The 16,418-nt window shown below is 37.8% G+C and overlaps 1 protein-coding gene across 1 annotated transcript in view; it reads left to right on the top strand.

Annotated features, from left to right (window-relative positions):
- Positions 1-12,650, top strand: part of STT3B (STT3 oligosaccharyltransferase complex catalytic subunit B) — a gene marked incomplete at both ends in the record, with an annotated part of 50,702 nt that extends 38,052 nt beyond the window's left edge. Inside the window, 9 exons of the mRNA XM_082015289.1 lie at positions 112-160; positions 1,836-1,990; positions 3,718-3,929; positions 4,753-4,940; positions 5,444-5,615; positions 7,946-8,119; positions 9,161-9,274; positions 10,332-10,544; positions 12,570-12,650. Coding sequence (XP_081871415.1) covers positions 112-160; positions 1,836-1,990; positions 3,718-3,929; positions 4,753-4,940; positions 5,444-5,615; positions 7,946-8,119; positions 9,161-9,274; positions 10,332-10,544; positions 12,570-12,650 — 1,358 coding nt within the window. The remainder of the gene's footprint in view (positions 1-111; positions 161-1,835; positions 1,991-3,717; positions 3,930-4,752; positions 4,941-5,443; positions 5,616-7,945; positions 8,120-9,160; positions 9,275-10,331; positions 10,545-12,569) is intronic.
- Positions 12,651-16,418: the final 3,768 nt, after the last annotated feature.

Here is a 16,418-nt window from a genome sequence, read left to right as displayed (position 1 = left end):
AGTTCAATGACATTTCTTTGGGTTTGTGCTATAATTTGAGGGAGTAGAAATATTATTGCATTTCAATGCCTAGGCAGCAAAAGGAGTGTTTTTTCCCATTCTCTTTTTCAGGTTATATTGCTCCTTGGAGTGGCAGATTTTATTCATTGTGGGACACTGGGTAAGTAAGGATAATGGATATAAGGATTTAGATATCAATAGCATTCTACTGAAAACTAATAAACTTTTGCTCTCCTCATCCTCAAATCCATTTAGTATTTCAGTCAAGGAGAATACAGTGGGCTTAAATCAGCTATCTAAAGAAAGCGTTTGTAGTAACTGTTTCATGATCTTTGCAGCCATTTCACTAATTTGTCTATTAAATTTCTTGCTTCTTTGGAAGTCTTTGAATACGTAATGGTATGTTTTGCTATATGAAATTGTAGTGCTGCTCAGCGTAAAATAACAAAAAGCTGTACCAACACTTGAGGACACATTTAAAAATTACTAAGGACCTTAAGACTATTTTCATTGCGCAACATTGCACAAAATCGCAAAGATGTTGCACATATGATCTTGCATGTTGCCTGTTTATTATGTTTATACATCTGTTTTGTGTATACAGATGTCTGCTCTGAACAATTCTGGTTTATTCATGTGTGTTTTCACAGGTCAAAACCCGTGTAAGTTAATCTTCTCTTTTAGTTAACCTTTAAAAATCCAATGTTGGATTCTTTAGCCAGCCAGGAGAATAGGAATAAAACTGAAGATATTTTTCTCACATAAATATATCTAAGGTGAAATTCAATTGGTAGATTCTTTTTTTAAGATTAAAAGCAAAGATAGGAGAACTTAGACTTCTGCAGTTCAGGATTTTTCAGGCTCCAAATTCCAGCTTGTGCAGGATTCTGTACCAACTCTGTAATAAATATAGTAGAACAGATGTCAGTAAAAAAGCTTCAGATTTATTTGAAGAACATACAGATGTTGTTCTTTGCCTATAAATGAAGTGGTTTATATCTATACAAAGCATTAAACTTTTGAGGGCTTGTCTACATTAGAAAATCATATTGTGTTAAAACACACAATGCAGTTTTGAATGAGAACTAGATCTCAGTGAAGAAAAGGACATATGCTTAATACCTCACCATTCGGTCATGTAGCACCCCAGATCAGGTCTGTATGTATAGCTGTCTTTAATATAGAATAAAGTTTTGTCCTTGTCTGCACTGAGTGTTTGACATGTTGTTTAGTTGACATGTATTTCCAAGTGTAGACAAGGCCTGTTTGTTTGGTTTTGATTTGTTTTTTTTTTCCTCCCCCCCAGCATCTAACATAGCATTTCAGCATGAGAAAGTAGGGGCATCAGTAACTGTCCTAGTATTTAATACTGTGTAACTTTGTGTACCAAGAAAATGAAGGTATTCTTGTGTAGAGGAGAGATTTTGAAATACAATGTTGAAAATCTAGGAGACTTACTGGCATGGGTGATTATCTCTTCAAAATGTCATGACAGGGCTTCCATAGCTGTGTGGTTTTTTCATTTTGGTGATTTTGGCTTCATATGTAGCCATAATAAAACAAAACATCTATAATTTTCATTCTTTTAATTAGTGTGGAAATAATCCTTTATATTGGTGTTCTAAATAACTCTATACACCAAATACTACCTAAAATACAGTAAGACCTGGGGACTTTTTTGGTATAAAGGTTTCATCAGATTTCTGCTGAATAGAGCACTTGCCATTTTAAATTGAAATGCTTCCTTTGAAATGAATTGCAGAATTCCTAATGTTTACAGGTTTTAATAATTTTATCTTTTCAAAATAATTTGAACTGAATTTTTTTTAAAAAAGGTATGCGAAAATTCACATCCCGATCATTGCCTCTGTGTCTGAACATCAGCCTACAACATGGGTTTCCTTCTTTTTTGATCTGCATATTCTCGTGTGTACTTTCCCAGCAGGGCTGTGGTTCTGTATCAAAAACATCAATGATGAAAGAGTCTTTGGTAAGAGAAAATATTTTAAAATTGTTTTGAAAAAATCTTGCCTTCAACTTGATTCTATTTTGGTTTTGTTTGCTCAAAGCTGGTATATGGCTTGTTCTGAGAAAGGCTTAAAAGCAATGTGTTTAAAGAGGATTATTAAAAGTTGCCTGCACACAGCAGTACTTAATACCAGTTGTAAAAATGCAGAGATTGGTGAAATGGTGATGGAGTGTTGTCCCAAGAGGTGGGATGGAAATATTTGTCGGTATGGTTCTGTTCTGCATCTGGACTTGCATGCTCTTCCACATACTGATCTTGCAAACTGTGCGTTGAGGTGCAGTTCCACAGTACAGTTCAGCCAGATAAACAGTGCTGGGCAAAGGGAAGGTCCCTACCCTACGCAAGCTGCAAGGCACCCGACCCTTCCCTGCATGTCTGACACTCATCCCATCACGGGTGATGATTCAAAATGCCTTTTCTTTCCAGACTTTCTGCTATTTCAGTGAACTGAATCACTTGCTGTGGAACAAGATAAGGCAGAAGCCTAAGCAGAGGTGTAGGGTCTCTCTCTGTCAGTGGCAACAAATTGTTTATTTGTACAAAGCTGTACTGTGAAAGCAGACATTTAACATTATGAATGAGGCTTGTGAGGATATAATTGGAAGTTGTGGCCCATACGGAGGAATGAAAATCACTTGGGTGTTGGGCTTTTACAGGGACAGGAGGCTCTGGACTAACAGAGCTGCCTCTTAGGATTACCTAAGAGGTACGTGGGCAGTGGGAACATTTACTGTGTTAAATCCAGTGACTCTGGGGTATTCTGTGCTTTGTTGCTTACAATGAACCCTTGTCAAGACCAGTGCTTGGGCAACTCGTTTTCATCCTTTTAAGTCAGCATAGAGAATGTGTGAAGTGAGAATGGAGAGCCATACTTGTTCACTACAAAGTAGAAAATATTTATGTAATGTAATCTGATAAATCAATGTCCCTTGATTATTTCCATGGCAAATCTTTCACACAAATGTATTGTTAAGCTGTAGCAGACAGGGCATAAGAACTATTACTTGAACAACAGATATTCCTAACGAGGGCATACAGATTTGTTTGAGGTGTTTTTCCCTTCCTAAGAAAAGTGTTCTGAATATTCCTTACTATTCTGAAAATCTTGGTTTGTTTTTTGGGGGAGGGGAGTGGAGATAATATTGTGCACGAAAACTTGCTTCAGAATAGGGCTCACAATATCATATTATTTGTCTGTATGGAATTATAATGTAGACAAGCCCCCAATTTGTCCATAGATATCTCTAACTTTAATTAAAGTTTGGTATTTACATGAAATTCTAACACTTCCTTTTGCTTTTTCAGTTTCAGTAACTTGTTTGGTCTAGGGCTGTTTGACCTTTTTTAATCGAATGAAGCTATCTATTATTCCAGTAGAATTTTTGGTGTGTGATACTAAATTTCACTAATAATGTATCTTCTGACACACTATTAATGAATATGAAAATGGGGTTGTGTTATCGTTAACAGTTGTCAAAATGAACTTCAGGAAGGATTTGAGGGATAAACGTTAATGGAACTGTATTTCTGTAAATTAAAAAGCAAGGAAATGTAAGATGCATACTCAAGTCTTTGTATACACAGATGCTCAACCCACTTCCAGAAGTAGTTTTATGGAGAGCATGTACGTGTGCAGTCAGAGTGAGTGTTACTTTCTAAATGTCATCAGTAGATCTGTTTCTTTACAGTTGCTCTGTACGCAATCAGCGCCGTTTACTTTGCTGGTGTGATGGTTCGGCTGATGCTCACTTTGACTCCAGTGGTCTGTATGCTGTCTGCAATTGCTTTCTCCAATGTCTTTGAGCGTTATTTGGGTGATGATATGAAGAGGGAAAATCCACCAATAGAGGACAGCAGTGATGAGGATGACAAAAGGAACCCTGGCAATCTGTATGATAAGGTGAGGGGAGTGAGCAAAACTTAGAAGTCATAAAACAGCTTATTTTTACTCTTTTTTTTTTTTTTTTAACTTGTTCAGAATATTTTAAAGTCCACTAGAGGTCTGAATCACTAGCATTTAAATTTAGAACAAGAATTTATGTTCTCCAATAAGGTGTAATTGATGTCCTGAAAAAGAATCGGTGTCAGTGTAGAAGTGGTTCCCTCTGGTTTGCTTGGTGATGAGCCTTTAACCTAAAGGAAGCATGCAGTGTTGACCCAGCTTTTTATAGAAGCAATGGCAGACAGTTCCTCATTTGCCTTAACTAGTTATAGTAGTTCTGTGTCAGTGAAAGTTTACCTCTTGTATTTCCTCTAAGACATGGTGAAATTAAAGAATAACATATTTTATGAAAAAGTATTTCTATTCATAAACTTGCAGACTCTTTTCATCATGAAGAACGTGCTGTTAGGTACCTTTTTTTAAATCTCTTAGGCTTTGTTATTCGGACCCTGACAATGCATGAGCCTTGGGTTTCCCTCCTTTCCTCACAGCAAATATCCATGCCTTTCTCTTTTCCACCCTGCCTTATAAAACGGCATCATCATAGTGAGCCAAACCAAGTCATGCATTGTTGTTTTTCTTCTGAAAGAGGCTTCCAGGAATCATCCATTTTTACAAGTTGCTGGATTGTCAAGATACTTAATTAATTTATGCTACAGCTTGGTCTAGCTTTATAATATCCCATAGCATTTATGGGGTGCATGTGGCAAAGAAAAAGGCATGGGTTCCATTACCAAAGACAATGAAAGTTGCCTTAACAGATATATCTGTGCTTGTTTAGGCAGGCAAAGTGAGAAAACATGTATCTGAACAGGAAAAAACAGAAGAAGGACTGGGCCCCAATATCAAAAACATTGTTACTATGCTGATGCTGATGTTGTTGATGATGTTCGCTGTTCACTGTACCTGGGTAACTAGCAATGCATACTCCAGCCCCAGCGTTGTTCTGGCTTCCTATAACCATGATGGGTAAGTAAGGTCTACAAGCCTGAAAATAATGAAAGCACAAAAGCCTTTCTACTTCCTTCGCTTTAGCAATTTGCTTTGCCTTCTTTTAATCACTTTTTATTATATGAAGGCAGAATTGTCACCTGAATGAAAAATTCTTCGTACCCTAATTTTCAAAAAGATATAACATTTTCTGAAATATTTTATGTAAATACATAAAAATAATCCTATCCAAAGCCAATAAAGATGATGGTTTAAAAAGATAAAGTTTTTGAGTCAGTTGGGAAAACTTGTTGATGAATATGTATTCAACTGGAAATGCATTTAGTCACATCTTCAACAACACTTCAGCTTCTAGCTGTTAAGCTGTCAGTGGGTTCAAGCTTACAGCTGCGTGACTGAATCCCTCAAAGGGAGGTGAACGTGTAAGAAAACCCTTATTTGTGAGCCCAGATTTATCATGGTGCAGTTAATTTGTTGCTAGTATTTGTAGCAATGTGAATAAAATCAACTCTGTTTTCCAGCACTCGGAATATCCTAGATGATTTCAGAGAAGCCTACTACTGGCTGAGACAAAACACAGACGAGCATGCTAGAGTGATGTCATGGTGGGACTATGGTTATCAGATAGCAGGAATGGCTAACCGGACAACTTTGGTTGATAACAATACTTGGAACAACAGCCACATAGCCCTGGTAAGGGTGGCAATTTTCTATGGATTAGAAACACCAAAGTGTTTACATTGTGGTCAAGTATGAAATTGTAAATATCTGTTGATAGATAGTATGATATTAAGGAAAAAATTTCCATAGAGTGGGAAACACAGAGGTGGAAGTAACGTACTTTTTGCATTAGAACTCAAGTATAAAGAGTTTTGGAGCTAGAAGGGATTGATTTTGCTTTTGCAGTTTCCATTTTGTTTACCTGGGAGTTTCCAGAACTTCACCACTACTTGAGTTTCTCTTCTTTTCTTTGTGGGAGGACAGACAAAAATCTAAGGTAACAATCCAAATAGGGATTGTTTCAGTTCAGCAATGTCTTTGCCGAGTAGATTTTGAATGGCACTATGAAAACTGCCCACAGGAAACAACAAATTTTCAGCATCATGGAAATTGGAGAAAGCTTATGAGTAGCAATGGAAGTGTTGCAGATCTGATGCAATTCTGTCTCTCAAATTTGCAGTCAGAACATTTGTACATTTAATTTCTTTCACTTCTGAAGAGTAAGTTTGAACTTTGTGGATGTGCTTAAAGCCAGTGTTAGCAGTACTTGTGGTTACCAGGGCACCACCTTGGGCGGCTTAAACTTTTTTTTTGCAGAAACAAAAGAATGTTCTATATAGTAGCTGGGTTGCAGTCTTAGTAGGTGCTGTGTAATGACTCATCAGTCATTGCTTAGCGGCTGTTTCTTCCCAGAAGACCTGTGTCATGCAGAATGGGGGAAGGGCTTGAGGAATGTGTCAGGATAGTTTCTTGTCTTGTGTCAGTAGCTAGTACAGCAGTTGGACCAGATCTGCAGACAAGCAGTGTTCAAAATCAACAAATTAATCAAGTTGTGCTTTTAAGCATACAAAACCCTGGAAAAAATGTGTATTGGGGAAGGAGAGATCACAGGTACATGCTTTTGACAGGGGCAGGGAACTCGCATCAGCCGAAAGCAAGCTTGGGAAATTGCACTGTTGATGCTAATATCAGTCAACAAGCCTTCCCAGGAACTCCAAGGTGTTTTTCTCTTACTGTGGTTGTTGACCTGACATTCGGGTCAGGTGTTCTGATGACTTTCAGCTCTGATAGCTCTATGTGCCTCCCTCTCCTGCAAGAGGTAGAAGTGCAGATGCTGTATCCTAAACCAACAAATCCCTGCAGGACAAGGTGCATCATGTGAATAGAGAGACCATGGAAGTCAACTGTATTACATAAGCACAGTAACCGTGCACATTACAACAGCTAGCAATGATCGTTTTTAATAAAGAATTCTCTCCAGTATGACTGCTGGCACTGTCAGGTTCCATTTTGGAAAGAATACTCCATAAAGGGGGACCCAAGTGATAAATGTGCGTTGCAGCGAATACCTGAACTTGTGCTTTAAATGAGGTGTGCCCCTGATGACTTCCTCCTGCATGGAAATGGAAATCTGCCAAATAATTTCACATTGATTAGGATCATGGCCAAGAAGCTGAGCTTCCTAGTCTTTTCAACAGATTGCAGCCTAAGCTTAGCGTTTTCTAATTATGTTCTTAACTGAATGTTACCAGTTTGGATGTGATATTATTTATATTGTAGTTACTCCCTTTTACTATGGTGATACGTTATTATGTCTTAAGTAAGAGAGCTTCAACAGCGAACAGAACTACTGAACTGAATGCCAGTTACTGACATAAGTGAATTCTTTTAAGTGTTGGAAGTGACCAGTATGGAAGAGGTTCTAGATACAGCTTTTAAAAGGTGTTGGTTTTTTTAGGCCAAAACTATATTGTGCTTTTAACTCAAGGATGTCTCTATTCTGACACTTTCTCTGCATAAATTTACCTTGAATTCAATGCTGAGGGTGCCTGTATGCTACTGAGCACAATGCAGCTTGGCTGCTTCATTAGTGAAGGACAGAGCTCAAGGAAAAAAAATGTAAAATTACTAACATTTTAAAATAATTTATTTACTTTGTGCTGTGTTTAAAGCTTTGAAAGTAATTTGTAATTAGGTATTTTCTGCAACCCTAAGTTTTTGGCAGTACAGCCATGACTTGAAAAATATGTAGGTGCCACAAAAGGGTAACCCTTACTGCTACATTTTATACTGAAAACACTCATTTCAACAGGCAGATCTCCTCTTACAGAGAATATATTTCAGTTTACACTTAGCTTTTGAGTTTCTAAATATTCACAATGGGTTTTCTTTATCGAGAATGAAAATGCAGGCTTCGATTGACAAGTATATATTCTTGGGCTTTTGTCTGTCAGGTACTGATCTGTGGATCTGTTTGATAGACAGCCATTGCAGGTCTTTAAGATATTTTTGCTATGGTACAGGTGGGAAAGGCAATGTCATCAAATGAGTCAGCAGCATATGAGATCATGAGAAGCCTGGACGTGGATTATGTTTTGATTATTTTTGGTGGTGTGATTGGCTACTCTGGTGATGACATTAATAAGTTCTTGTGGATGGTGAGAATAGCAGAGGGGGAACATCCCAAAGATATTCGGGTAAGTGGAAATGAAGTTGAAGAAAATTGAAGCAGCTGAATACTGTATTTCTGTATGACCATCTCTACTTTTTTTTTTTAACCTTCATTTATGTTGTTGCTTTTCTGGTAGTGCTCATTACAGTGGAGGGAAATTTCTACTACTTACTGCAATTTTATTTGAAAAGGGTGTTACGGGTTGTTTTCCTAGAACAGTAGCAGTGCAGAGGCCTGTAGCCCAGTTTCGTTCAATATTTGCATTTTTGAAAGGTCAGTAACCTCAAAAGCTTTTCACTTTCTTTGCATGATACTAAAAGTACACGATCTCTTTTGTAGTTCTTGCGTGTGTGTCTCACCATGCACCATCACACTTTAATTTTAAAGTAGGAGTGTTCAGACTGTTTAAATAGTTGGCCTTATTCATTTCTTCAAACTCTGTAGCAGTAGGAGACAGGTTGAAGTGTTAATATTGACTTACATAGAGTTTTAAGTTATTCGAACATCTTGGAGATTGCAGAAGTCTGTAGTAATAGCTTCTTAAGCCTAACAAAAACTTCTAGATATTGAGCACAGACTTAAGGGAGTAGCCCATGTGCATAGTTTCATCTTGTACTGGAGATGAAAATGGCAGAAATTTTTTGTTTAAACAACATGCACATACAAAGTTTATAGAAACATTGCGGATCTTGTATATTGATGATACAGTGCTTTTCACCTTTCTGAAGAATAATTTTGATAGACGCCCAACCAACTTATATGTTTTGAGATCAGCTTTCCGGCAACTGCTTACTGTGAAGTGACAAAATTTATACCAGCACAGTAATAAGGATTTAGGAAGATTGGCCCATTGGGGTCTGGGTTACAAGCAGGTAGTTTGTAACTATTTTACCTTTAATGAGCGCCATCATTTTCTGTTTTTAAGACTAGCTTAAATCAGCTTTTAGGCTGTAAAAGTCAGCTTAGATTCTTTATGAATTCTTTTTGTGGAGAAGGGAATGAGAAATTACCACAAAATAGGGGTTTAATTGATATTGACTCTTTGTATCTTCTTTTCTTTTTAAAGGAAAGTGATTACTTTACCCCTCAGGGAGAATTCCGGGTAGACAAGGCAGGTTCTCCAACTTTGCTGAACTGCCTGATGTATAAAATGTCCTATTACAGATTTGGAGAGATGCAGGTTAGTGCTACAATTTCTACTGAATCTTAATTGAAATGTGAGAAAAAAATGTTATTTTGATGTATCTTCCATCTTTTAGATTGCTGCTTGTAGTAGCAGAAACAGAGGTAAGGGTCAGCTTTACAAATTAAAACACATCTAGGTGTGGTCTACTGTATATAACCTTCAGAAAAAAGCATTTCTGCAGCTAACCTACACTTGTACGTGGCTTTTTGCTGTTCTTCATATTGCCCCAGATGAGCATCTTAATTCCACTATGCAGTGTGCTTGCTAAAGCATTAACTGTTACGTTGTGAAGAGCTTTAGGTTTGTTTTTTGTAGTAGCAATACAGAAGTGGAACTGTTAATTGACTATTTAATACCTGTCAGAAATGACATGATTTCTATCCAAGTCACATCAGTCTATTAAACAAGACTACACCTACATAATAAGGGTGTGATTCTCAGAGAGTTGTCACTCCCCTTTGGGATCATCAGGCACATGTACGTAGCTAAGTTTGCCTTGTTTGCTTTTTTCTTTCCTGTTCTCCCCCTGGTCCAAGGGCCCTTCATTCTGATGCGTTAGCACAAGAATCCCTCCTTCGGCTAAAATTGAGGCCAGTGGATCTTGCTTGTAACATGGGGCAGGGGGGTCAAATTTAACTGATAAACATGAACGATTTCCAACTTCTACAGAAAACTAAGAAAGTGCAAATTTGTTGCACTATAGAGAAGAGAGCACAAGGGAGCAGCTAAGCTAAAAAAAGCTGCCGCAGGCTGTTGCACCTCAGACTTTGACTGGAGTAGTTTCATTTCTGAACACAGACATGATATTTCTGTTGAGACATTAAGCACTGTCTCCTGTGACACCTGTAGGAGTAAGAATGAATTTGTCTCTTTCTCAATTGTAAAAATGAACTGAGAGTTTTTTCTGTGTAGTAATAACCGACGCAAGAGGAGTGTTGTCCTTTGACTAGACCAGGTGAAAGAATTGCCTTGTGGTATGAAGTACCACAGTTTGCAGTGATGGGTGTGTTGGGTTTTGTCTTGAACTAATATGCAACTTTAATTTTTATAGCTGGATTTTCGGACACCCCCAGGATTCGATCGTACACGCAATGCTGAGATAGGCAACAAAGACATTAAATTTAAACATCTGGAGGAAGCTTTTACCTCAGAGCACTGGCTTGTTAGAATATACAAGGTGAAACAACTAGACAACAGAGAGACATTGGATCATAAACCTAGAGTAACCAACATTGTACCGAAACAGAAGTATTTGTCAAAGAAGGTGGGTTCCCAGTGAAATAACTGAAAGGGATCAGGCAGTTTATTTTTAACAGTGAATTGCATAGCTGGTGAATTATGTATTTCCACTAGCCAGAATGTTATGGATACTCTTCATGTTAGTGTCCAATATGAGACCTGCCTGCTGGTAATAATCGTTAATTTACTGTCTGCTTAACTTAAAAGCATGTGAAGACACAAGGCTAGATTTATTTTTTTTTTTAGACAGAATGCTAACTGGAAATAGTGTGTCACTGGCTGTTACAACTCTTAAGTCTTCATGTAACTGGAAGTATAATCTCTAAAGTACATCATGTTTCCGTAACTATGGCTCACTAAGTAAATAATGTGGAAGTTTGCTTTCTGACTTTGTTTGAAAGTAGTGATGCCTAGAAGATTAAAAATGGCAATTTTGTATGAAATAAATTAAATATGAAACTTTTGTTGACGGAACTTTAGTGTCTGTCTGCTTACTGTTTGAAGTCATCTTCGTGGTTTTAGAAGTATTAGCGGTGGTGAGCTACTTCAGCCTGTTAAGGAAGATGTGTTTTTTATCAGGGGAGTTGGGGAGACTCTCAGCAGCCCTCTCCTTCACAACATCCATTTTGTTTATATTCAGATATATGTTGGAAGAAGAATTTCAGATTCCTGTTAGAAACAAATGTGTAACAAACTAAATTAGTATAAGCAGTAAACTTACCACAGTGTTGTGGAAATAGAGGTAAAGAATGTTGAAGGATAAAGAGGCTTATTTTTATGATTTGATGGAACTTCATTAAAAAAGGTATTTGGGAGTTGCCACTGAAGCTAGACCTTGAAGGGAAATGATAAGCTTTACTGTGCCTATCATACACTTACTCTGTAACTTTTGATCTTAAGTGACAAGCAAGGATACATCTATTAATGACAGATGCACTGACCCCACTTAAGCTATGGGTGTGTCAGTTCTCTGTCTAAAGATGGGATAAAAGTTGATGCAAATTCTGATCATCACCAACTCCTGCAGTACAAACAGGCTCTACTTCCCACGAAGGAATTGGAGAACCAGAAAGAGCATGGGGCGAATGTCTGAACTAGGAGTTCTCAAATGCATTCCAAGGGCTCCCTAGTAGCCACAGGTTTTCAGCAGTTGCTTCTGTACTGGGAATTCAGTCTGAATCCTGTCAGTCTTCCATGTTAGGAATAATGCTGCTCAAGCTCAGAGATAGAGCATGTCTTGAGTATTATGTATTAGTTTGTATCTATCTCACTTTATAATAATATTTGTTGTTGTTGTTAAAAAGAGTTCTATTTAGTTGACACAATAGAGCCTGCTGGTAAGCACAGTGAACTGCAGCAAGTGTGGGAGCTGTGGGCTGTCTAATTTGTTGTGGCAGGTGTGTTGAATGTACAATTCTACCTGCCATGAACTAACTGTATTTACACAATGTTGAAGTTATTATTACCCAAGGCTAACATTAATGCTTCGCCCCATTACTACCTTAAAAAAATTATCTAAACTATGCTGATAAAGACACATGAGCAGAAGGCACTAACTAGCCTACAGGCCAATAGCAGAGGACTAAAGACTAAAATGGGGATTATTCAGTTTTTCTCTTACTTCTGAAAAATGCTGCTTTGAGCAAGTATTTCTATCATCTTGCTAACTTCTAGAAGAATCAAATAGTGCAAAAGATGCAAGAAGGTATTTCCAAACAAAACTAACACTACACTGCTTCTGCTGTTTGGGCATATTAGAGCTTTGTATCATGTTGGTTAATTATTAATTCTGCCTCAGCACAAGCTTTAAAAACAATTCTACAGATCTGGTGGTAGAAGGGGCTTGCAGTAGTACATGTTGTGCAAAAGCAAATGTGGGGCATGAATTAACAATCCCAACTTAAAAAATAACTGGATAAGACCTAGTTGAGGGCTTACCATTTAAGCTCTTTAAAATCAATCTAAAGATCAGGCATTGAAATGCACATCATTAAAACGCGGTCAAGACTAAATTATTAACTAATACATTTTATTCTGTTTTTCTTTTTAGACCTCCAAAAGGAAGCGTGGCTACATTAAGAATAAACTAATTTTAAAGAAAGGCAAGAGACCCAACAGGAAGACAGTTTAAATACACTGTTCTGATTGCTAATACGAAGCAGTTGTCCTTGAGATAACCAGTCTTTGCCTTTAGCTCAAGTCATGTTTCACAGCAACATGAGGGTACAGAACCATCATTGGTCCAGATTATTGTACAAAATTTTCAGGCAATGTCTGATTAAAAATATTGGCTTATTGAGAACAGCTGTTTTAGATTTGTAATGTGAAGCAAGACAGAGCTGCTATCCAAGTCTAGCAGCAGGTTTTTTTATTGGTACATATTATCCTTCAAATCTGTTGAGAATTTGGACTGACTGCACCAAAGAACCCTGTAATTTGGTCCTTGGCACATGCATACTTGTCAATCTTTTTTGGAAAACACTGTTCACCTGAAGAGCAGCAGTGTGTAAACTGAAATGGTGAAATCTAAAAATGACTTGTTTTCAACAATTAAGAGGAATCTGAGCTCTTGGAAACTAAACTTTCAAAATAAGTTACTCCCATGGTTATTTTCAACTGGCTTTTTTCAGTGTCCTTTTACTCTTGCTGCAGGCTGGTTTTGATCTGGAGTGTAAGCAGCAAAGCTGCAGTTGTCACAAGAGACGACAGGACAGATCAATTGGATGCTAGTTTAGATTGGACAAGCTGCTTTTGTTTAATGTGAGCTTGCAGTGTTGCCGCCTTACGCTGTCATTTCCTAAGGTAGACAAGGCAAATCTTGCACATGTAGATACAAGGGCTAAATTTGTATCCTCCTGAAAGATCTGCAACGACAGTCATGAATGCTATAGTAACTTCGAGCTGAGCACCAGTGGCTGGTGCTTCAGAAGAGAAATTAAACTATTTTCGGTAAATGTTTACATTGGTAAAACAAGTATAGCCTGTTTAATGGGGAGGAAAAAAAAGGTTGACAGGTATACAAACCCCCTTTTCTGTGGCTGTTGGAGGTAGAGGATTTGCAAACCTCTTCCCCCCCTCACTGCCTTTCTTCTGAGGCTAGCAGTTTTTCTGGAAATCTGTTTCTCTGCATTTTTATTTAGAGTGCTTAAATCAGTTGAAGAAATTCCTGCTATAGTGCTATTTGCTTTGTCTGTCTTTTATACTGTTGGTTTGTTTTTTTAAAAAAAAAAGTGGTGAAAACTGTCAGATTAAATGCACTAAAATATAAATGGAGACTGAACATGTTCACTTTCCAGCTATAGGAAAACTTTATACAGACTTGAAAATTTTCTTTAATTAAAATGAAAGGGTTTTGCAGTTTGATTTCCTGCCACAGGTTGTAACTTTTTTATAGAAACAAAGCTTGCATCAATAATTTGATGTAAAATGCAGAATAGTATGTACCTTTCATGAAGAAAATGTAAATTTACAGTGTTCTGTGAGAATGTTACTGCTGACTTCTTTCCCAAGGTGTAGAATATTTTTTTGATTTACGAACTCACTTTTGACTCCGATGGTTTATCAGACCAATACTGCAGCTGCAACATTTTCACAAAGGTAATTAAATCTGGATTTCTGGCCCCCTGTCGTTTGGAGATTTCATTTTATTTTGTTGCTTTAAAGCTCAATGCAGACCAGTTGTTGACTGTAGGGGAAAATAAAGTTAATTCAAGTTTTGTGTTAAGGGTGTTGTGTCACTTTTGTTGTGATTAACTTGATAACATGATGCTTGTAGTCCTAAGGATAAATTAAGTCATTCAAACTCCCTAATCTAAATCTGCTGACCTCATGAAGCTGCTGTAGTGAAGCCACAGGAGCTACTTAACATACTTCCAGCTTAACATTAAGCCAAACGTAGGTGGCTCTAGTATTTTCAGAGAACAGCAGCCATTGTTCCTGAGCATGCAAGTTGCAGTGAATCCTTCCAGCAGCTGGAGAAGCTCAGGCTGCTGCAGTTGCGTACACGCAAGCAGAAGGGGTGATTATGTGATGCATGATTTGTAGTATCTGGCTTCTTCCAAGCAAATCTGCATCCTGCTCCCTCACCAGCGGTAAGAAATAAAGACTTCAACATTTGGAGGAACAGCTGAAAGGCAGCAGAACAGATGCTGCTGGTCAGTCTGGGGTTGGCACTAACTCAGCCTTGTTTTAAAAACAAAGGCTGCCCTCCCATCTTTATGTATCTTTACAGTTCTGTCAAATTGTTCTCTTTAACAGTCCAGAAATAAGTGAATCCTGTCAACTTCCATAGCATTTTTAAAGCTGGGAGAAAGAAAAATAAGCTAAGTACAGCAATCTTAGCCGGCCTGGGCCTAAAGTTGCCTACTGCTTACCTGAGCTTTCCAAAATCTAACTTCACTTCAAGGCTTCTGCCAATGTTCTGCATTGAAATTAAATGTTGGGAGTCATTAAGGCAAAGTTACAAAGAAGAACAGGCAGGCATTGTATCACCATCCTTGGTTCCTCAGGAACCCACATGCCACCTAGGTTACCTGCATCCTAGAATTACTCAGCTAAACTACCTTCTTCCTCTTCAGTGAACCACACTTGTACCAGCAAAGAATACTAGCATCTTGCATCATTATCAAACCTACCTTCCATAGTAGTTTATTTCCTTAGCTACAGCCATCCTTTTGTTGTTCTCCTAGATCAGAATTTGAAGCTTTTGAAGCGTGTCATAAAACAGTCAAATCTGAAGTAAAAAAAAAATGCTTAAGCCAGGCTCTAGTCTTCAGTTGCTAAGGAACTAAAATTGCATGAGCTCTGTCTCACTTAATCATGACTGTTGAAAGTACTGAGGGCAGACAGTACTATTGGTAATCCCAGAAGAAATATTTTGCCTTGTGGAAGTAATTCCATAACAAGAGGGGGAGAGGAGTCATTAGTTAAATATGATAGATTTTACTCCTAAAAAAACAACAGTTAAATGCTTAATAAATTAAAACATACCAATCCCACTATGAGTAAGAACTGAAAATAAATCACATTTGGCTACGACTAAAACTCAATATAATGTTTTTAAACCAAACCTTGAGTGCTCCAAGACACTTCTGTGAAGCAATGCAACAAACAGCAAGCACCACGACTGGGTTGTTTCCTGTCCTATCTACAGCCACTGGTTTTCAGTTTTGCATAAAAACAAAGCATGAAAAGTGTCCAACACTGCGGATGAATGTTTAAAATAAACTGGAACTGCATCATCTGACAGCTGAAAAGTGTTGACCAGGATCCATGAAGCTTCTAAGCACATTTCTCCTCCCCATGCAACTGTCCAATGCTGCAGTAATTTAGAGTTGTATTTTAGGAAGTATCTAATCAAGAAGCTCTGTCAATGACAACGACTAAGAGTGAAAGATTTTCAGAAACAAGGGCATACCTTACCCTCTTTCCTTTTTATTTGTCAAAATAAGGCATTACATTCCCCAGTCTTTCCTAAAGCTGTGATGCTGCCCCAGCCCTGTTTTCCCTGTGTAGTGCTGTCCAGTTTGAACAAAAACTTACCTACGCAGCATCCAGCAGCATGAAGAGGGCAGAAAAAACCCACAACAAACCAGCGTTCAGCTGACAAAGTCCCTTCTATGGGAACCCTGCAAAGGGCTCGCGGGCACCCTTCGTACAGCTGCAGGTGCTGTACTCCGCTCCTGGACACCCGCATCACCAATACGGGTTAACGAATGCTTCAATGGAAAGAGAAAGGGCATCCCACTACTAAATGAAACAAATCTTTTATTCATAAGCATTGTCATTTTAAAGTCACAAATTATGAAAGGAAGGCAAATCAAAGAGACTGCCAGAGCATCTTTTAAATGATAAAAGTATAAATTTTCTTTCTGAACATTTCTAATATAAGAAAGAAAAA

The sequence above is a fragment of the Phaethon aethereus genome (genome assembly GCF_964289735.1).
Source record: "Phaethon aethereus genome assembly, chromosome: 2".
Taxonomy (NCBI): domain Eukaryota; kingdom Metazoa; phylum Chordata; class Aves; order Phaethontiformes; family Phaethontidae; genus Phaethon; species Phaethon aethereus.
Note: the sequence above shows the minus strand (reverse complement) of the source record. Positions and strands in the feature narration are given on the sequence as shown.